The following is a 20,649-nucleotide window of genomic DNA, read 5'->3' on the forward strand; positions in this document are numbered from 1 at the left end:
TAGCTCATTGATTCTTGGTGGTTTTGTATTGTTCCTCTTTAACTTGTTCAGTCTTTCTGTCTCGAGATTGGCAGCTTCATTTAGTTTCTCAATCAGCATTTCATCAGTCACATCTGGGTTGTCAAGAAGGGCTTTAATCTGGAACTTTATGTTGTCATTTTGCAGCCCAGTACCCACTGATCTCAAAAACTTCCTTTTTACCAGGTCCCGACTGTAGTGTTCTGCTTCTTTGTCCTTGGATGCGTACAGGAGGCGATCTTTAAGCTCAATGGCTCTGAATAAAAAGTCTTGAGCTGACTCTTTTGGATCTTGGGAAATATTTATCAGTTTTTGGTACAAATCAGATGTGTCATCTTCTCGGTAATGTCCTTTTAATATTGTCTTTAACTGTGTGAGTGTCAAATCAGTCTTTATTTCAAGCATATCACGCAGTTTGAGACCTGGATTGATGGCTCTTATCACTGCTTCAATAACTTCTGACTCACTGTGGCCTTTGCGGAGTCCATTTTCCATCTGATGCAGCAGGTTGGTATAGGACAGCCGATCGCGCTGCCCTCCCTCACCTATTTGGCCACAGATGCGAAACTCCCTGCGAATTGTCACCTCTGGTACTTTAGAAGACAGCAGGTTCGGGGCAGCGTCCGCCATCTTGAGTTTCTGCCCTATCGCTCTAATTTCTTCCTGCAGCTCGTCATACTTGTCTCTTGCGTCTGAAGGGCGGGAAAAATCACTCTCGGCCGTATTGTCTTTAGCTTTATATTCGCCCAAAAACGATAAAAGTTCTTTCACAAACTGTACAGCATCGTCTGGTGTATAACTGTTTTCCACCTCGTCCAGTTTATGTTCTATAACTTTCATCAGTTGGCGTCTGGAAGTGTCTTTTGTAGGCTCATTTAGCGGTGTAGCAAAGCCTTTCACCTTATAACCCACTTCTATGAGCTGATCACGACTTAGCTGGCAGAGTGTGGCGGTGATCTTATCTCGTCGGGCTTCTATCTCCATTGTGGGTACTCACAAGCTTGTCTTTAGTCCGTCAGATTTCAGGTCCGGTGCTTGGAGAAAGGTTTTTCTTCAGCCGTGCGGTAGCGCTAACGTTAGCCGCTAATGGCGCTAACCAGGAAGGCACCTGGACATTTGCAAAGTGGAAGCAAAAAACAAGCGCAAATTCAAACGCGATTTCAATATGTCACATATTGACAGTGGCTCACCGATGCCAATGACATAATTACCCAGCTACATTTCTGAAAGAATGCAAAAGCATTGACATATATTTTTCCTTCCTACAATAGCCCGACGGGCAGGGCAGAGATAGATTTTGGTAGTACGACTGGAAAAATCGCTAGCCCCGGGACGTCGGGCTAGCGATTTTGCAAGCCCTGTGTTACAGGCATGGCCCTTTAAGGATGAAGCCTGATGGGAAATGTATTCGCGATGTGTGTAGCGGGACTGCCTGGTGTGTGTGTGAAGAGAGAGAGCGGAGAAGGGGAAAAAGTAACGGTTAGCTACAGAAGAGACGAAAAGAAAATAAATAAAAGGAATATAATAACTCCCTCGACAGCCAGAGTTGTGTCGGCGATGCTCGCTGTGAGTAAACTGTTTCAGCCCACTGTACGCGGTGTTCGTGCCTTAGAGAAGAAATAAAGTTCGGTGAAGCAGTTTCCTACGCCTCCTTCGATCTTTTTGCTAGCGGAGTTGACCTGTATAGTAAGCTGTTGCCGGCTACGAGTCAGTTACGGAACCTTCAAGTAACTGCCAGAGGTTTTCTTACTACGGTTCGGGGCCGCGGATCTGGCGCGGTAACACCTGTATCTGATTGAGGAATCACTCATCTTTGGAAAAGAGAGTTTATTACAGAGAAATGGCTCTTTCCTAAATAAAAGCTATACTATACGCTTCTTCTGGGCTATATTCTCAGCAGCATATTGTAGCGGGTCAGGGCTGTTCGGGGTTCTGTTTGTACAGTTATGTTTTGTTTATGTTGCCATAGTGACGGGTGACGCCCTCTCGCTGCGACGGTGTGTCCTTCCGGGGTCAGAGGGCGCCTTGTGTGTTGTTGTTGTTGCTGTGCGGTTGCCGCGCTGAGCAGTTAGCTAGCGGCAGTGTTCTTCTGCAGATGTCAATAAACGGCTGTGCTCCCTGGCTAGCTCACGGGAAGCAAGACCAAACGACACCTCCGTCTCCTCGTTGTCTGAGCTCGCCACATTGGTGTCAGAAGTGGGATGATGGTGGCACCCCATGTTCTGACCCGAGTGACCCCGGCCGGTGCGCCAAAAGAAGGCACCTGGACATTTGCAGGACTTTGTGTGGGGTAATGGGGTCGTCGGGGACGACTGACCCCTTAGGTGGGGGCTATGTAGCGGGTCAAGGCTGTTCGGGGTTCTGTTTGTACAGTTATGTTTTGTTTATGTTGCCATAGTGACAGGTGACGCCTTCTCGCTGAGACGGTGTGTCCTTCCGGGGTCAGAGGGCGCTCTGTGTGTTGTTGTTGCTGTGCGGTTGCCGCGCTGAGCAGTTAGCTAGCGGCAGTGTTCTTCTGCAGATGTCAATAAACGGCTGTGCTCCCTGGCTAGCTCACGGGAAGCAAGACCAAACGATACCTCCGTCTCCTCCTTGTCTGAGCTCGCCACAATATTAAACATATCAGGTCCCCATAAGGAGAATCATGTGCTAACGGCTGTCTAAATGACTCGGGTAAAGTTTGTAGCATGCTTGTTGTTTTTGTCTGCTTCCACCTGTCTTTGCACTAGGATGATGTCGGTGTAAATGTGCAGTCATATTCGTTGTGTTCCCACTAGTGCTGTCAGCGTTAATCTCGTTGAAATGACGTTAACGCCACAACACGGCAAATGTCAATGTCAATACATTTTTCAAAAAATACCTCTCTGTGAAAAATGGGCTTAAAAACATAAACAACAACATAAACAACTGTGGGATACTGTTTGTCCGTGATTTCATTCCCCCCCTGCAATGGCTCTGCGCCCCACACTTTGGGAAGATCTGCATTAAAGCATCATAGTCAAGGGAACAGAGAAAAGAGGCACATAAACTCTGACTGTCTTGCACTGCCCTCTGCTGGGAACAAGTGAAAACACTTTTACTGACGGTTGGATCAACATCCTGAGTTTGGTGCCAAACGCATCATTAAATACAGAACAAGATCATCGAGTGAGGGCACACTGACAACAACCACCTAGCATTACATTTTCTGCTTTCAATCGGTTGCACAGCACAGCTCTCTTCATGATGCTAATATGTATTCATATAGAGATAATAGCTTTATTTTATAGTATAAAAAATAAAATCATTACTGTTTAAGACAATATTAACATTTTATTGAGCAGAATGAAGTATAGGGTGAAGAAAAGCCAGAGTGTAATATCTCCATATAAAATGTTTAATTTGAAACAGGACAGAACAATTATATTAAAAATTAAAAATAACAGCTGCTGTCGTGAAGCAGAGGCTCCGCTGGTGGGCTTTGGAGGTGACGAGGATCTTTGACTTGTTCCTGACCAGGAGTGGGCATTCCACCCTTTTCCTGCTGAGGACCGCTCCGGGTTACACCTCAGACCGTCAAATATATGAATGTTATTAGATGGGTTTTAATTGTGTTCTTATGTAACTGCCATAAATTTTCAACAATGGCTTTAAAAAGAGGTAAGGAGGATGGCACACACATCTTCTTGATAAAAGAGTGAATCAAATCCACCATTAAAATTACAACCAGTAGTTGATATCAGTCACATGCATATCTGGCAAGACACTTTGCTGTGTCGACACAACTCACTGCTGATTAATTCTTAATCACTGAATTCCAGTTCAAACTTTTATCAGTGACAAAAGTGAATCAAAAATAAAAGTAAAGTAATCTCTGGTGTAACCTTTAATTTGATGATACACAAGATCGTAATATGCTGACTTTCTATAAGAAATCAAGGAATGTGCTGAAAGTCTAGTCAATTCTATAGTGCTGCATAATCAATGATCAGTCATTTAAAATAATTATCATACATGATTAGATTTAAAGGCTATTTGTGTGCCTTGAAACTTCTTCTGTAAACTCAGTGCTCTGCGCTTTTTAAGATTTAACAGTCAGCTGCACTTGAAAGATTTTAAGTGTGACATACAGAAAATGGGATGAATCTTCATGGAAACAGGACGTTTATGGTGAGATAGTGCAAGAGTTCTAGTGACCTTGACAAAGTTCCCTGAGTTAAAATAAGGCACTACTGCTGAGCTGAATGATAAATTCCTTTTTAGTTAAATTTTAGTTAGAATTTTTTAAAGGAAGAAGTCAAAATATCTTTGCATAAACGAAATGTACTTTCTACAGATAAGATGTAGTAAGTCCAAAAGAAATGAAGCCCACGTTCAGCACTGGTTAGTACATTATGTTCATGTAAAAATGAATTGTTGGCATGTGCCATGAATTCAAACGTGCGCTAAGTTTTCTCTCCTCCCTGAGCAACATCTGCAGTTTGGTTGCTGTTTGGTTTGCTCTTGTGCACCTAACACTGCATCCACCAACTCTTCATGCACCACTGACAGTTACATTGTGAGTTTGAGTTTCTTCTTCATGTTTCTTTAATAAACTTTTTCTTAATTAGCATTTCTATCTGCACCTGTCTTGCTGCCATGGCTGTGTGGCCTAGTTTTGATAAAATCCTAGGCCATTTTCATGGTGGAAGGATCCTTCTTCTGTGCTGTATAATTATAATAAAATACAATGATCATACATAGTCCACTTTGGGTACAGCACAGTGCAGCGGTCCCTGTTCTGCAGGTACTCTGGTTTAGATCAGCAGAGTGTGAAGGGTTGTTTCTCTCTTTATGTCAGTTATGGACTGGAAACTTGTGAAGGGTGTACATTGATTGTATCAAATTCATTTAATAACAGTCTCTCTTTTTTGCCTTTGCCATGACTTCAGAGCAACTTTCCAAGTTTTTTAGCAAAATCAGATTTAGTTCACAGATGTTTTCTGTGCTGCCTACAAATTCCAATGAACCTAACCATCCATATTTATGTTTCCACATTTGTCCTTATTTATTTAGAAAAATAACAGAAATACACGATTAAAAGACACAAGAACAAGCATATCAAACAATTACCATAGCAAAAAAAGTAGATCCACATAAAAAACATATGGTATACGTGTTACAGTTTAATGTCAACTTGTCTATTGCATAGCATTTACTCTATATGCTTTTATTTCCAAAATAATGTTAATTGTTATTATAATAGTTTTTTTCTTGATACTAACCAGGCTGGCTTTAGGTTTAGTGGAATTTCTTTTAATAACAAATAATTTTCACACAGACCTCTAAAGTAATTAGAATGTTAACTGCACTGTTGTAGACTCTGAATATGAAAAATAACCCAAAAACTGATAAAATATTTCTTGTTAAAAATGCTTTTTTAGCATCATATCAGGAGTGAAAAGAGTTTTTCTTATTTACATTTCACACATCCAGTGCAACTGCTTCAAGTCACAATTTCCATCATAGCGGGTCTTCCAGGGATTAAAGGCGGAGTGAACTGCAACCCCACAATGTTCTCCAAAATCTCCGCCGTTGTTTGGTTCTCCATCCATCCAGTACCTAAGAAAATTGCATCATGTATTGTTAACTTCAAACCACACACTACCGGTCAAAAGTTTTAAAACACCCAATATTTTCAGTTATTTATTGCAATTCAAGTCATTCAAGTCCAATGAATAGCTTGGATTGGTACAAAGGTTCACATCAGGTGAACTGTCGGAGGTAAAAAAAAAGAAAAAAAGGTTACCCAATGTACATTTTAGAATTATACAGAAAGGCCTTTATCAGGGAACCCAAAACAGAGGTTGATGAAGCCTTGGAAGCTGGTGCTACTAATTCCTACAGGTGTTCCAACTTTTCTGGATTACTTACAACCACCTCTGTCTGCATAAAAGCAGTGTTGGATCACATTGTGGTATCATTACCTCGTGAGCATCAGTTGAACAGTACTGTATTGGAGAAATTAGTGTGTTGCTCCAAAAATGGTGAGAAAAGGGCAATTAACAATGGAAGAGAAACAGATCATCATAACATTTAAAAATGTAGGTCTTTCCCAACGAGAAACTGCAAAGAAAGTCAAGGTGTCAGTGAGTACAGTTTGCTTCACCATCAAAAGGCAAGAAACTGAGGAAAACTCTGACAGGAAGAGGTCTGGCAGACTCAAAGCCACAACTGAATCAGAGGACATGTTTCTCAGAGTTAACAGCTTGTGTGATAGGCTTATTTATACTATGCTTTCATTTCAGAGTGCAATGACACATGAAACTGTATAATTTTCAATAAAAAAATGGCTGCTACGGCAGTCATGTGGTGTTTGTGAAGGAAGGACCCAAAATGCAGGCAAAGGCTGTGATGCGAGTGATCGTTTATTTACAGTGATGGCAAAGTGACAAAAACAGGAAAAATGGAACGGGGGGCTCCAAAACCTAAACTGGGAAAACTAACCTCATACAAACCCAAACTGAAACACAAAACGTTAAACACTGGGATACCTGGAAGCATGAGGAGACAAAAGGCACGGGAACATGGGGCGAGACAGGCAGGGATGACAAGGAGAATGTTGAGCAGAGACATGCTGAGAAACAGCAACTAACGCAGACGGACCGACAACGAGCAAAGGCAACCTCACACTATAAGTACACACACAGAGGAACAACAAGGAATGGCAAACAGGAGGCACAGCTGATCCTAATTAACATGAGGAGACAAGAGACACAGACCCTAAAAGTAAAACCGGAACCCACAGGCTGGACTACAGACACAGACATAGGGACATGACACAGACTCAGGGAAATGAAACAGAGCACAGATGGAGCACACTGACAGATAACTAGGCACACAGCAAAGGAAGCACAGGAAGAAAACCTCTCAACTAGAATACATAAAAAACATCAAATCGTCAGATAATAACCACAACAAGAAGAATAACAACATGGTGCTGGGTCACCAACCCAGTACCATGACATGGTCTAAAGCTTTTGATTGATAATATATATAATATAATTAATTTATTTAACATAAAAGTATGAAGAAATGATTGGTGCTGTTCTCACCTTTGTTGCACCTCTGTGACATTATTAATCCATGTCCAGTTCCCCTCGTTCTCCATGTCAGTGAGTCCAATCCAGAATCCATTCTCCCACTTACTATTACTGGTTTTCATATTTTGGATTATGTTACTCACATATTTCTAAAGAAAAAAAAGAAAAAAAGAATCAGTTAACACCTAAAATAAAGTTTTCAAATGACCTAATTATAACAACCAATATAGAAATTAACTCATTTTCAGGGCACGACCTTGACTTGTACAGTGCCAGTTTGTGGCTACATTACATTCACCTGCTCTACTGTTTTTGAGCAGTTCGAGCCTGTGTGATTTGATCAGGTGGAAAAACTTTGTAATGACATAAAGACATCATCTTGTCCAAATGATGTTGTTCCAACACATTTCTTAAAAAAGATTCTCAAGGTGGTCAGTTTTAATAGCAGTCTTAACTCAGGTGTTGTGCAGCCTGTGATTAAAGAAACTAATCTCGATTCCTCTGTTCTTGCAAGCTTCAGGCCTCTTTCAAAGCTTCCCTTTCTGTCAATAATTTTAGAAAATAATGTATTTTTTCAGCTGCAATTTCTATACAGTCACCCTGTTCTCGGGAGGTTTCAGTGCCTAAATTGCCTAAATTTGCCTCTCCACATCAGACAGGCTCCTACCCTCAATCTTTTTAAATGCTATCTTAAAACACAGCTCTACTCATTGGCTTTTAATGCTGCATGAGAGTTATTTACTTATTTATTTGTTATTTGGCATTGATGTTAATTGATATTCATTATTTTATTGTGTAATTTGTATGTTTGTACAGCACTTTGGTCAACACCACTGTTGTAATTAAATGTGCTATATAAATAAATAAACTAAACTACATAACATTTTTTAATTTTTCCATCACCTGTACCTTATGTTTATTAACAGGAAGCAGATTATAGCATGTTGACATGACTGTTTGCTGTTTTTTGCTAATTGTTTACTTGATTTTTTAATAACATATATTTCTCTTTAAATTTATTTGTTGACTGCATGTAGTTTGAGTTTTGGATGTCTATTCTGTTAAAAGGTGACCCAGAAAGAACAGCTGGTTCTTGGGTAATAACATCTAAATGAAGATAAACATACTCGATATGAACTTTATAATCAGCTCTACGATTAGCAGAATTTAAATCCATGTTAATCACTCTCTGTGGTCTCTTAGGCATGTAGACTTTCTGTCTATCTCACCTATTTTTTACAGTCATCCTTGTTTGTTTTAAACCCACCTGCTCTTCCTGGTTATCGATCACAACCAGGTCAGAGCCACGACTAACACAGTCCTCTCTGCTCTCATGCCAGTTCTTTTTGACAGTAGAGGACTCGGTGTAGGAGAAGAAATAGCAGGACGAGTTGAAAAGAGCCCAACCAGGGAGGCATCCGCCACAAGATCCCTCTGAGAGAAACAAAGAGTTATCGTCTTTTCCAGTTAACACATTTCAGGAAAACATAAATAAGGATAAAAGTTTCTCACCTAAAGCGGATACATTGGACTTCAGGTTTGCCTTCTCCACTTGCAGTGCTTGCATCTGTTTCTGATAACCATCATTGACGGTCTTCAGCTGCTCAATTTTCACCTTTACTTCTTTGTGGTTGTTGATCGCGCTCTTTAACGCCTTCTTGGCCTCCTCTTCAGCTTCGATCACATCGCTGTGGTTGCTTCGGAGATAGTCGAGCTCACTGAAGAGCTGTGTTACAGCTGGGTTGGAAATGTGCAAGGAGCCCTCTTTGACTTTGGCACCTGAAAATGTTTGTGTCAAAATATCAATAGTTGAATCACATTTCAAAGTACTGGAAAATAATCTTGACACAGTTTTGTTTAGAAGGAACTAAAATAGTTTTTTAATCAACAAACTAGAACATTTTCTATTTAAAAGATGTGTTACTGCTTGTGTTAACATGATTACTCTAAAATCTTATAGTGAAAGTGTGTTATCAGCAGTTTATCAGTAAGTTTCCAAATTAAAAAAAGTGGGAAACGAAACTTAATGTGAATTTTCACACTCACAGTTAACTCCAATAACAACAGCCGTTATCAACAGCACAGCGTTCAGCAATCCAAGGAACGGTATAATCGGTGGGTACTTTGTTGATCCACCTTTAGTAAATAAACATAAAAATATTGTAATGTTTCAATGTTTGGCAGAAAACACAATTGACTTACATTTTCCTTCTTAGCTTCTTCTGCTTTGTAGGCATGCTTGAACAAGTGAACTGTATATCCTCACAGCTGCAATGAGTTTGCGGTCAAGCCACAAACCAGCTACATTAGAAAACACATCTTATTTACTGTAGCTATATTTAGGTTTATCTGACCTCATACAAATACAACTTCATATGCAAGCATCCTACAAAAGCACACAGGTTTAGCAAATATTTAAGAATGATTTCAACTAATGTTCTTCCACTAAAATAGGCAACACTGACTTCAGGAAACTACCTGGAAAAAAAAGATGAAATGGAAAGAAAAGAGGAGAAAAAGTGATGGCTAAACGAGTCATTGTGGAAGAAACTCGTACCTTGCCTAAATATATCATTGGACGGTGTGTCATTGTTCTCGTTTGGCCTTCTCTGTGGATTATCCATGACTGCAGTGTTGGTTGTAATGCCTACTGATCTGTCTGACTTCTCTTTTATAGCCTCAAAAAACTGACTTTGAATACGTAATGCTTGCTGTGGGTGTATCAGTTCTGCCTTGAATTCTGGGCCATTGACATCTGTTCGTGTTTCTGTGAAAACCAGTAATTTGATTTAGGATGGAGGTCGGCAGCCACATGTGGCTCTTTCGTCCTCAGCTGTGGCTCCCTCAAGTTTTGGGCGGAAAAAATAAAAGTAAGAAAAATTTGCATGTTACAGGGATAGCCTGCTTTAAGAAAACAGTCTGATGGTAATGTATTCCGTGCCACAGGTTGAATGTTGTGGGGAAAACAGAGACGGCCTCTCTGTGCACAAGTGAGTGCGAGTTACATCTGCAGCACGAAGTTTAAAGAGTGAGAAAAGTATGTTTATAGTTGGAGCTACTGCAGCCAAAAGAGTCTAACCGGCCCAGTTGTGAGCGAAATGTTAGCAATAATCTGCAAACTGTGTTTAGCGCATCCAGGAATAAAGTTCTGCTGGTGCAACCCTCCGATGCCTCTCTCCATCTATCCACTTTGCGATAAGTTGACCCAGACCAGACAGCTAGTTACCACCTACGAGCCAAACTCAGAGCACATTTCCCAGAGTTCTCTGCACTAAATCTGCCATTACGATATGACCCACAAGCAAAGATTTGCACATACTTGTTTCATACTAGGACTTTTGTGGATCGGTGCGAAGCTGGCAGCCTTAAATGTGCATCGAAACATCACGTGGGCATGCAACGCTAGCTGTGTGTATCCGGTGATTTGTCCACATGTATTTAAGGTTTTGTGAGCTGGATTGTTACAGAATATTCTGGTGTTTTTCAATAACTATCTATGTATATTTTCCACCATCAGCTTTTGTATTTTTTTTACGCCCAGGGCTGGACGGTTGATTGCTGCCTGCGGCTTGATGAAAAACAGAAGATGACAGCACATTAAAATGAACTGAAGTGATAATTACAGACAAATAGTTATCACGATTATTCTTTTTACTTTAAAACTATTCGGCCACTGCTGCGTTTTATTTATTTGAAAGTGGACTATTTTCTATTTGATGAATTTTCCAATTTCCAATTTTTTTCCCTCCTCTTCATAGCATCTATAAAACAGTTCTTGAAAGTAAAAAGCTCTTCATCTTATTAAGAAATCTTATTATTCTTGTATTAGGTATAAACGGACTATTCACCCCCCCCCCCGGCTGCACTACAGACACATAAGCACGAGTGCGCATGTGTCTGTTTTTGTCCCAGAATATGGTCGGAGGGGCTAAAATGTCCCTGTTGATGTTGAAGGTTGGTGAACCCTGGTCTAGGGACTTGCTTGAAATGACATTTTCTCATAAATCAGTTATCCTGATGCTTCTAAAAGTTTAAACTCTCTGCTCTCATGCCAGTTCTTTTTGACAGTAGAGGACTCGGTGTAGGAGAAGAAATAGCAGGACGAGTTGAAAAGAGCCCAACCAGGGAGGCATCCGCCACAAGATCCCTCTGAGAGAAACAAAGGATATCTCATCTTCTCAAGTTAACACAAGAAAACATAAATAAGGATAAAAGTTTCTCACCTAAAGCGGATACATTGGACTTCAGGTTTGCCTTCTCCACTTGCAGTGCTTGCATCTGTTTCTGATAACCATCATTGACGGTCTTCAGCTGCTCAATTTTCACCTTTACTTCTTTGTGGTTGTTGATCGCGCTCTCTAACGCCTTCTTGGCCTCCTCTTCAGCTTCGATCACATCGCTGTGGTTGCTTCGGAGATAGTCGAGCTCATTGAAGAGCTGTGTTACAGCTGGGTTGGAAATGTGCAAGGAGCCCTCTTTGACTTTGGCACCTAAACAGGGAAACATTGCATTTTATATTAGATTAGATTATGTAAGGCATGTAAAGATCAACTAAATGTTGGATATTATAGCAAAACTGTTTAAAAATGATTGTCATGTTGAAATGGATGGGGTCAAATTACATTTCTAAGTATTTTGCAATCAAGAAAAAAAAAAGGTATCAATTCTCCTTATGGGATTACTCAGGGTCGACGTGCATTGTGAAATTCTACACAATAGAGAAAATAAAATTGTAAGGTCACACAAACTCTAATACTCACAGTTAATCCCAAGAACAACAGCGACTATCAGCAGAACTGCATTCAAGAGTCCCAGACACAGAATAACCCACTGGTTAAATCCATCTCCACCTATAATACAGGGTCACACATACATTTTAAAAAGACAAAATGTGTCTGAATTCAGACAATATTGCTTTTTGGGAGGAAAGGTTTTAGATAAATAAAACAATCTGAATTCATTTTTAATCAGGTTGTTGTTGACAGCAGCCGACAGCTCAAGGGTGCAGCAAATAAATGAAAAACCAGAAATTCGGATGACGTAACTCAGAAGGTATTTTAGCTCATTTTGAGTTGCACACTTTTAAATATATAAAATGTCATATTTGATGATCATGATGATGAACCTGAACTACTTTCCTTGTTTCTTATTAGTAAGGATTCTTCAATCATGAAAATCTAAACACTGATAAATTCAACAGAAAGTATAATAGAAGGCAACATATAATTTTAAGACCATACCGTTTCTAAATATTTTATAGTTGTTGAAGGAAACTGATCCTGTCTTCCTCTGTGTCTCCATTGCACTGCTGCAGGTTTTGTGCACTGCTCTGCTTTCTTCTGCCTTAAATACACGTGTGGGCATGTCCCATAGTCTCATTTCCTCGGTGTCCTATGAAGCTTTTATTAGTTTATTTTTTCATAGCCTAGAAAGAAAATCCAAATGTGATACAAGATCAACCAAACCAGTTCTGTTTGTACGATGACATAGTTTGCACTGTAAAAAAAAAATTGAAACTCTAACCCTTGAAGCTCAGTTTTTGTTTTTTGTTTTTTTTTTTTGCACAGAGCAACTATTAATAAAAAATTAAATGTGTATGTGTGTGTGATCTATTTATTATTATTTGATGTTTTTAGTTAAAAACTGTTGTCAGCTTACCTGGAAACCCTTTAATTAGAAAGAATGTGCAAATACTTACCAGTTGGTCCAATAGTGGTGCTTGCAGATTTGCCATGCTGTCAGATACAGTTTCAATAGCAACCTGTGTTCAAGAAAAAAGGTTTGCTGCTGCAAAAGCACAGAAACCATAGCAGAAGCAGAAAAAAACACTGTAGAAGCTCATGAAGAGCTTCTACAGTGACACATTCAGTTAGAACACACATTACCTTGTACCTTTTTTCTCCCTCACAACACGGATGAATCCTCCTCTTCTTTTAAGCATGTCTTAGTGTAATCCTTGGTGTTTCCATTTCTGTCACTTCTGCAGCTCTTTCATAATGTCTCCCAAAATCACTTATGGTGTGGTGTTTAAGTTGCAATGCATTTCACCTCTCAGGCCCATCATATAAATCATTCTTTTGGCATTTAACAATTACTTAAAGAGGTCATGTTTCACTTGTAAAGTATGGATATGGGTACGTTTGCACATGACGAGTTTATCTCTTACAAGTTGGGAGGAGACTAAAGAAGTCACACAAACTTTTGAGGTGGAGGCACAGCGACCGTTTACAAATAGGATTACAAATGTAAGCAGTGTTTTCTACAGCCTTCATTCTCCAGCTTCGGACTTACTTACCTCGTTTGAGGTGAGTCGTACAAACCCGGTTTTCTGCGCTGTCATCTATCGTCCCCCGAAATACAATAAGAACTTCATAAGTGATTTCTCTGATATTTTTTTAGCTGGGATTATACCCAACTATGATAGTGTTCTTATTGTTGGAGATTTCAATATACATGTATGTTGTCCTGATAAGCCACTGGTAAAGGACTTTTTAAGCCTTATTGACTCTTTTAGCCTGGTACAGTCCGTACGTGGCCCTACACATGAGCACGGACACACACTGGACCTTGTTCTGTCATATGGTCTGCCTGTCACTAACTTGGAGATTTGTGACTGTGCACTCTCAGATCATATGCCTGTGTTATTCAATGTTGGTTTTACACATACTGTAGTTAAATCTGGTGCTGCTACTCGGAGCTGTGGGGTTATTAACCCCGCCACTGCCGCGCAGTTTTCTGCTGCTTTTAATCAGCTCGGTGGCCCTTCTGACTTGGTCTCCTCTGACACAGAAGAGCTTAATTCCTGGTTTTATTCTTGCTGTCAAACCGTCTTGGACTCTGTGGCTCCTTTAAAAACCAGGCAGCCCAAGGCCAAACCTGAGCCTTGGTTTAATGAGAGCAGTCGTGCTGTTAAGAGGGAATGTCGTCGAGCAGAACGGAGGTGGAAAAAGGATAAACTGCATGTATCATTTCAAATTCTCAAAGACTGCTGGCATCGCTACCAGAACACTGTTAAAGAGGCAAAAAGGGAATATTTTGCAAATATTATTTCTTCCAACTGTCATAACCCACGTGTGTTATTTAGGACCATTGACACTGTTCTCAATACTCCATTGAATGTCTGTTTGGAAGTTTCTCCTGAGATTTGAACTGATTTTCTGAACTTTTTTATTTAAGGTCATCACCAGCAGGGCTCTTATCACAGCTCCTGACTCTGACCCCTCAGTCTCTGTCCCTTACGCTGTTGTTTTCACTCAGTTTGAGCTTGTGACGCTCTCCACTTTAGAGGATGTGGTTCGCCATATTAAGCCCACAGGTTCCACTCGGGATCCTGTCCCTCCACAATTCTTTAAAGAAATTTTTCCTAGTATATGACAGTATGTCCTTGACATTATTAAAAGCAGTCTGTCTTCTGGTGTGGTTCCTGCAAATTTCAAACATGCAGTAGTGCAGCCACTGCTTAAGAAACCTGGCCTTGATCACACAGTTTTAGCGAACTATAGGCCTATTTCCAAGCTGCCTTTAGTCTCCAAGGTTTTAGAGAAAATTGTTTTTAGTCAACTGAAAGATTTTCTAGATGAAAATGGAATCTTTGAGGTTTTTCAGTCAGGTTTTAAAACCCTTCATAGCACAGAATCTGCATTATTAAGGGTTTTTAATAACATCCTTCTGGCATGTGATTCTGGTAACCATGTTGTTCTGGTCTTGCTTGACCTAACTGCTGCCACTGACACAGTAGACCACAATATTTTAATTTCTCAATTAAATGATGTAGTGGGTATTGGTGGCACTGGACTTAATTGGTTTAGGTCTTATCTGTCAGATTGGTGCAGGGATAGCTCAGTAGGTAGAGTGGTTGCCCCATGATCGGAAGGTCGGGGGTTCGACTCCACTGAACAGCTACCCTGAGGCACCCGAGCAAGGTACCATCCCTACACACTGCTCCCCGGGCTCCCCCTGCATTGGTGGCTGCCCACTGCTTCACTGGGTGAATGGGTTAAATGCAGAGGAGTAATTTCCCTACGGGGACTAACACATACACATTATTATTATTATTATTGTGGCTCAAGAGTTGGAAGTTCGTCATGTAATTGGACGGTTGCCAGTTCGAGCCCCGGCTCGGAGCACTTCACCCAATGCCTACTGGTGGTGGTCAGAGGGCCCGGTGGCGCCAGTGTTCGGCAGCCTCGCCTCCGTCTGTGGCTACAATGTAGCTGCCATCACCAGTGTGTGAATGGGTGGATGACTGATTGTGTTCTCAGGGACTAGAAAAGCGCTATACAAATACAGGCGATTGTCAGATAGAACTTTCTCTGTCAGCCTTCTCGGTTCCGAATCATCTTCTGCTCCTCGTCCCACAGGGCTCAATTTAGGGCCACTGCTCTTTTTACTGTATCTATTGCCTCTGGGTTCTATCCTTAGAAGGCATGGGATCTCATTTCATTGTTATGCCGATGACTGACAAATTTATTTGCCACTAAAGCACAAGGATGGTATCTCCATAAAACCTCTCTTGACATGTCTAGATGACATTAAAGCTTGGTTGGCTCTAAACTTTGTAAATTTTAACAAAAAGAAAACAGAAGTGTTGGTGTTTGGACCCAGTGGTCCCTGTGAGTCCTCCTCTGTTGTTTTAGGATCCCTGGAAGTCTATTTTAAACCTGTTGTTACTGACCTTGGTTTTAAGTTGGACAGTGATTTTAAATTGGACAACCAAATCAGAGCAGTGAAATCCAGTTTTTATCATTTCAGGCGACTGGCAAGAGTAAAATCTTGTCTTTCGAGGCAGCACCTTGACACAGTGATACATGCTTTTATTTCTTCCCGCCTGGACTGTAACTCACTTTATGTGGGGGTCAGTCAGTCGTTGCTCTCACGTCTGCAGTTGGTTCAAAATGCGGCTGCACGACTCCTAACAGGAACTCGAAAAAGAGAGCATATAACCCCCGTGCTAGCCTCTCTGCACTGGCTGCCTGTGTCTTTTAGAGTTCGTTTTAAAATTCTCATGTTTGTTTTTAAATGCCTTCACAGTCTTGCCCCGCCTTACCTCTCTGAGCTTCTTCATCCCCACATACCCTGTCGGTCTCTCAGGTCAGCTGACCAGCTGCTCCTGGAGGTACCGAGATCCAGGAGGAAGCTCAGAGGGGGCGGGGCCTTCTCTATCGTGGCTCCTAAATTATGGAATAATTTGCCCATGCACGTTAGAGAGGCCCTTTCACTGTCCACTTTTAAATCGCGTCTTAAAACCCACTTTTATTCCTTGGCTTTTAACCTCAGTGAGACTCAGTTTCTCTTTTAATTGAAGTAGTTATTTAATTAATGATTTCACTCTTCATTTATTTGGTTTTTATTTATATTTCATGTAATTTTATTTTACAGTTCCAATGTACAGCACTTTGTGTCAGCTGTGGTTGTTTTAAAGTGCTTTATAAATAAAGTTGATGATGATGATGAAACATGGTTTACTAGGGTTTGTAACTAATTGACTTTGCAGAGAGTTGAAGGCCAGCATCCCAATGCAAAACACATAGAAGGATGCATCTTCTATAGTTATTACATGTTATTACAGGCAGCCAAGTTTCCTTTCGCAGTAAGTGATGGGACACAGTTACACTGTCAGCCAGTATACTCCTGTCATGATTATTTCTGTGGCTAATGATAATAGGAGTATTAGGAGCAGTAAAGAGTCGTCATATTACCAGTTATAGCTGCAACCACAGCCAGACAACAACTGTGCTCATGACATAAAGGGTGGACACGCTGAGAGAGAGCGATAGAGACAGTGAGAGGTACAGAAAACAAAGTGAAGACAAAGTGAAACCACCTTATGCATGTTATGATTTAAAGAATATGTGATAGTTTACATATCTAAGACTGTATGCCTTATTAGACATTTTAGCTCATGGATTCTGGTGCTTTTTCACAAATCCATTTCCTTCTGACTCCACATCTAACATCATTCCAAGCTTTGAAGAAGTTTACTCTGGGATACACGGCTGCACAGTCTTCATCATTGAGATTGTTCGGCTCTCCATCGTTCCAGTACCTGAAGTAAAAGACACTTTACTTTACAGAGCTAACATTTTCTTTCAATCCATCCACTTTTTCATCTTCCCTCTCAGCCACATATATTATTGAGGAGAAGTTCATTTTTTGTAAGTGGCAGTTTCACTGTGTGTAGCATACTGAACTCTTACCCTTGAACAAGAAATCTTCCATCCAACCATTTCCAAGTCCCTTCCTCCTTGGAATCACTCAGTCCGATCCAGAAGTCTGTCGAGAGCTGGGAGGCATCTTGATGATTTATTAGGAAATTTACTGTCGAGTTCTAACAAAAAAAAAGATTAAAATTAATTTAAAAAAATCAATATGAATGGTCTCCACAGAAATACTAACAAACCTCTTTGTCTTGGCTGTCTATGATTATAAGATCTCCTCCCTGCAGCTGACAGAAATCTCTGGATTCCTTCCATGTTTTCATTTCATTTGATTTCAAGGAGAAGTAGTAACATACAGAGTTCATTAAAATCCATCCCACAGGACAGCGTTTGCAGCCATCGCCTGTTTCCAAAAGATAATGCCACTATTATAGAAAATTATGAAACAAATCATTTTTATTATATACAGAAATAATAAAACACGTTTTACTATGCATTGAGAAGCGTGATCTTGAAGTTTCAATTTCCTTTGTGATTTTTTCCATCTGACTTTTATAGTCATTGCTTCGTTTTGTCTGGTGTTCAAGCTCCCAGTTGGTTTGTGTCTGACGGCTCATCTCACTGTCCAGCTGCTTGCTGGCATCCTTCATGGTTTCCACTGCAGTCTTGTAAGTATCCTGGAGGTTGATGAGCTCTTTGCTGATGCGTTCGGTATCATCGAGGGTGAGGTGAGAATCTGTGAGTTTGTTATCTGCAAGATAACAAGACAGTGTTACTACACAATAGGGTTAGTTCTTTTTACCGTTTTTCTTATTCGTAAATAACATTATTTACTGACACTGACAAACAACAATCATATTTTAGTACATAGTACAAATAATTTTAGCCATTTTTTATTTATTAACATTTTTTTGTTTTTGTTCTGGATTGTTAACAAAATTCAGTATCTGTTTGATAATAAGAATGATTCTGTGCATTGCACGTCCTCAGACTGACTTACAATGGACTCCCAGGCCAATATCAACTATCAGCAAAACAGCAGCGAGTAGGGCCAGGCTCACTGCAGCCAGTCTGTGACATCTCCCAGGACTCATAGTGAACATGGACACTATACAGAGAAGAAGAATTTTCAGCTTAATGACAATGACAAATCTTTCGTGACCAACACTTGCTTGAAGTACATGTTATAAAGGCAACTTAATGTATCTTTTTACTACTTGCTGAACTTAAATTATGTGTAGTGACAGGCCCAAAAGAAGCAGTCCAAAACAGTGAGTCTTTAATATTAATACAAAGCCCAATTTAAAAAAAGTGTTAAAAGTGCAGAAATGATAAATAAGAACACGAGAGCCAAGCAGCGCTGCACACAGGAAACAGACATGTTTCCAAATATGAAATATACTGCAACAACAAAGAAACGGAGAATCAGAACAAAACAGAACTCAATGAGGATGGGAAACAGGTGAGGCATGAGATGCAGGTGAAACTAATTAACAGTCTAGGAATGAAGGGAGGGAAGCAAAACGAACCTAAAATACAAAACAAGAAAGAATGACCAGAACAAGGAAACAAGGGCACATAAACACAGGACGAGACAAGGGGGAAGTAAGAGAGAAAGTAATAAAGGAACAAAACACAAATACTCCAAAATAGGAAAGTGAATTTAAATAAAGATCAAACATCAGACTAGAATAAACCACTCAAACTCTACAAATACTATACTATCAAGAACTGCTTGGTGCCTGAAAGTTTTGAATACTTAATTGTGAGAATTAAGTATTCAACTTATTTCAACTTATTTTAGCAGTGGTATGTTCAAACTTGGTCAAAATAACCAACAGACACCCGAATCAGACTACGGAAGCCCATTAAACACAAATTTAATTTATTATACCTTGGTGCCTGTTAGACTGATGATGATGAGGATGCTCTTCATCGTAGAAGTCTTCTTCACAAATGAATTCCTTAAATCCACCATTAAAATTACCACCCGTGGGTTCTCTCCTCTCCTCCATTCTCACTGTTCAGTCAACATCGGTCATATGTGCATTTGAATAACAACTGGCCTGAGATAACGCAACCTGAACTTGCTGATTTCATCAAAAATTATTGAACACAATCAATTCCAGTAAAATGTGGAATGTGTGGGGGGAAAAAAGGAGAAGTGAAATAGTTGTTATTCATTTTGCTGCAGCATTCACTTTTCAAACATAGAGGATTTGAATGTGCTGACTCTTATAGCCGAATTAACCGTCTTAGATGCTGGACAGTAATAATGTTTTCTGCACTGTCCATGAGTAACCCCCCACCCGCAACATACACACACACACATTAATTTTTTAACAAGAATGCCAGGTTCTGAAATTATTTAAACACAACCTGAGACAAAGGACAACACAACATACACAGAGGTTCCCAAAGTGTGGGGCCCACCCCGTGTGTGTGTGTGTGTGTGTGTGTGTGTGTGTGTGTGTGTGTGTGTGTGTGTGTGTGTAGGGGAGGCTGAGGCAACTCTTGGTTATCCCTGTGTTTGGAGCAGGCGCTGGGCTCTCCAAATCACAGAACAAACACTTCCTTTAATGACTAACTACTCCGGAGATGTTAGTTCTAAAGTTACAGTGGGATCCAAATAATATCAGGCTGATCCTGCCACAATTTTTTCCCTCTGTTCAAATCACGGACAAATAGTATCCCACAGTTGTTTGTGTTTTTGAACCCATTTTGCACAAAAAAAAAAAAAAAAAAAAAAAAAAAACTGAGTTTTTAAAAATCTCAATCGAAACAAAAAGGAGCACAAGAGTCCAAACACACAAGAAAACAGTCCAAGAACACAGGAAAACAGATCAAAAACAAAACCAAATCAGAACCCAACAAGAGTCCATGAAAAGTTCAGGGGGCCGACCGTGCACATGGCAATGGCGGCGACGGGCAAACAGTTCTGGAGGTCGACCGTGCACACGGCAACAGCGGCGGAGGCAAAACCAATCAGGCGGCCGACCACTTGGAAGGTAGTGGCAGCCACTGAGCAGGTCGGCCGCGATGCCAGCGGCGGCGCCGAAATCTTTCCGGAGGCCGTCCCCGAAGGCCATGATGCCAACTTAGAGGCCCGGAAAACAGCCAGCAGAGGCGAGGCGGAACGGGTCGAGCTGGCTCTGGCGGTGGTGTAGCAACCGCAGGACCAGACAAGGCCGGACCAGGCGAGGCCGGACCAGGCGTGGATGAAGACACGGAGGCTGGACCAGGCGTGGATGAAGGGACGGCTGCGGAACCTGACGGCATCATCACCTGCAGCATCATCACCTGCAGCCAAGTGGTCGGCTGCAGGTGATGATGCTGCAGGCGGTGATGTGAAAGTCGCGGGGGATGATTCAGCAGGTGACGGCTGAACCGATTTCCCCGGACCATCAGCAGAT

General features: G+C 40.8%; 2 protein-coding genes across 3 annotated transcripts; both read right to left on the reverse strand.

The window, feature by feature from the left end:
* Positions 1-4,857: 4,857 nt before the first annotated feature.
* Positions 4,858-12,988, reverse strand: LOC146647127 (hepatic lectin-like). Of its 2 annotated transcripts, XM_085391569.1 has the most exons (9): positions 12,778-12,988; positions 12,320-12,504; positions 11,840-11,929; positions 11,303-11,569; positions 9,126-9,215; positions 8,592-8,858; positions 8,347-8,513; positions 7,092-7,228; positions 4,860-5,598 (listed from the first exon to the last, which is right to left on the reverse strand). In XM_085391569.1, the coding sequence occupies exons 2-9, from the start codon at positions 12,456-12,458 to the stop codon at positions 5,454-5,456; spliced, it is 1,302 nt and encodes a 433-aa protein (XP_085247695.1). In that variant the 5' UTR covers positions 12,459-12,504; positions 12,778-12,988; the 3' UTR covers positions 4,860-5,453. The 2 variants fall into 2 exon arrangements, with proteins under 2 accessions (XP_085247696.1, XP_085247695.1); XM_085391570.1 differs by lacking the exons at positions 11,303-11,569; positions 11,840-11,929; positions 12,320-12,504; positions 12,778-12,988 and adding an exon at positions 9,637-9,707 and having other exon boundaries at positions 4,858-5,598.
* Positions 12,989-16,462: 3,474 nt separating this feature from the next.
* On the reverse strand, positions 16,463-19,263 carry LOC146647128 (uncharacterized). Its single transcript, XM_085391649.1, has 6 exons — positions 19,131-19,263; positions 18,237-18,344; positions 17,727-17,987; positions 17,479-17,639; positions 17,276-17,406; positions 16,463-17,124 (listed from the first exon to the last, which is right to left on the reverse strand). Exons 1-6 carry the CDS (start codon positions 19,249-19,251, stop codon positions 16,974-16,976), a joined length of 933 nt encoding a protein of 310 aa, XP_085247775.1. The 5' UTR covers positions 19,252-19,263; the 3' UTR covers positions 16,463-16,973.
* Between the last annotated feature and the right edge of the window lie 1,386 nt (positions 19,264-20,649).

This window comes from Rhamphochromis longiceps, linkage group LG19 (assembly GCF_057381845.1).
Source record: "Rhamphochromis longiceps isolate RC_006_pf linkage group LG19, R_longiceps_female_GT1.1, whole genome shotgun sequence".
Classification (NCBI taxonomy): domain Eukaryota; kingdom Metazoa; phylum Chordata; class Actinopteri; order Cichliformes; family Cichlidae; genus Rhamphochromis; species Rhamphochromis longiceps.

Bases quoted from the DNA above. Each gene is read 5' to 3' on its own strand.
- LOC146647127 (XM_085391569.1), bottom strand. From the start codon at position 12,458: ATGAGACTATGGGACATGCCCACACGTGTATTTAAGGCAGAAGAAAGC. The intron at 11,570-11,839 runs GTGAGTATTAGA...TTCCCTGTTTAG, and splicing joins TGTTGTTCTTGGGATTAACT to GTGCCAAAGTCAAAGAGGGC. The intron at 8,859-9,125 runs GTGAGTGTGAAA...AAACATTTTCAG, and splicing joins TGTTGTTATTGGAGTTAACT to GTGCCAAAGTCAAAGAGGGC.
- LOC146647128 (XM_085391649.1), bottom strand. From the start codon at position 19,251: ATGGAGGAGAGGAGAGAACCCACGGGTGGTAATTTTAATGGTGGATTT. The intron at 17,407-17,478 runs GTTTGTTAGTAT...TTTTTTTGTTAG, and splicing joins TAGACAGCCAAGACAAAGAG to AACTCGACAGTAAATTTCCT. The intron at 17,125-17,275 runs GTAAGAGTTCAG...CTTTTACTTCAG, and splicing joins GGAAGATTTCTTGTTCAAGG to GTACTGGAACGATGGAGAGC.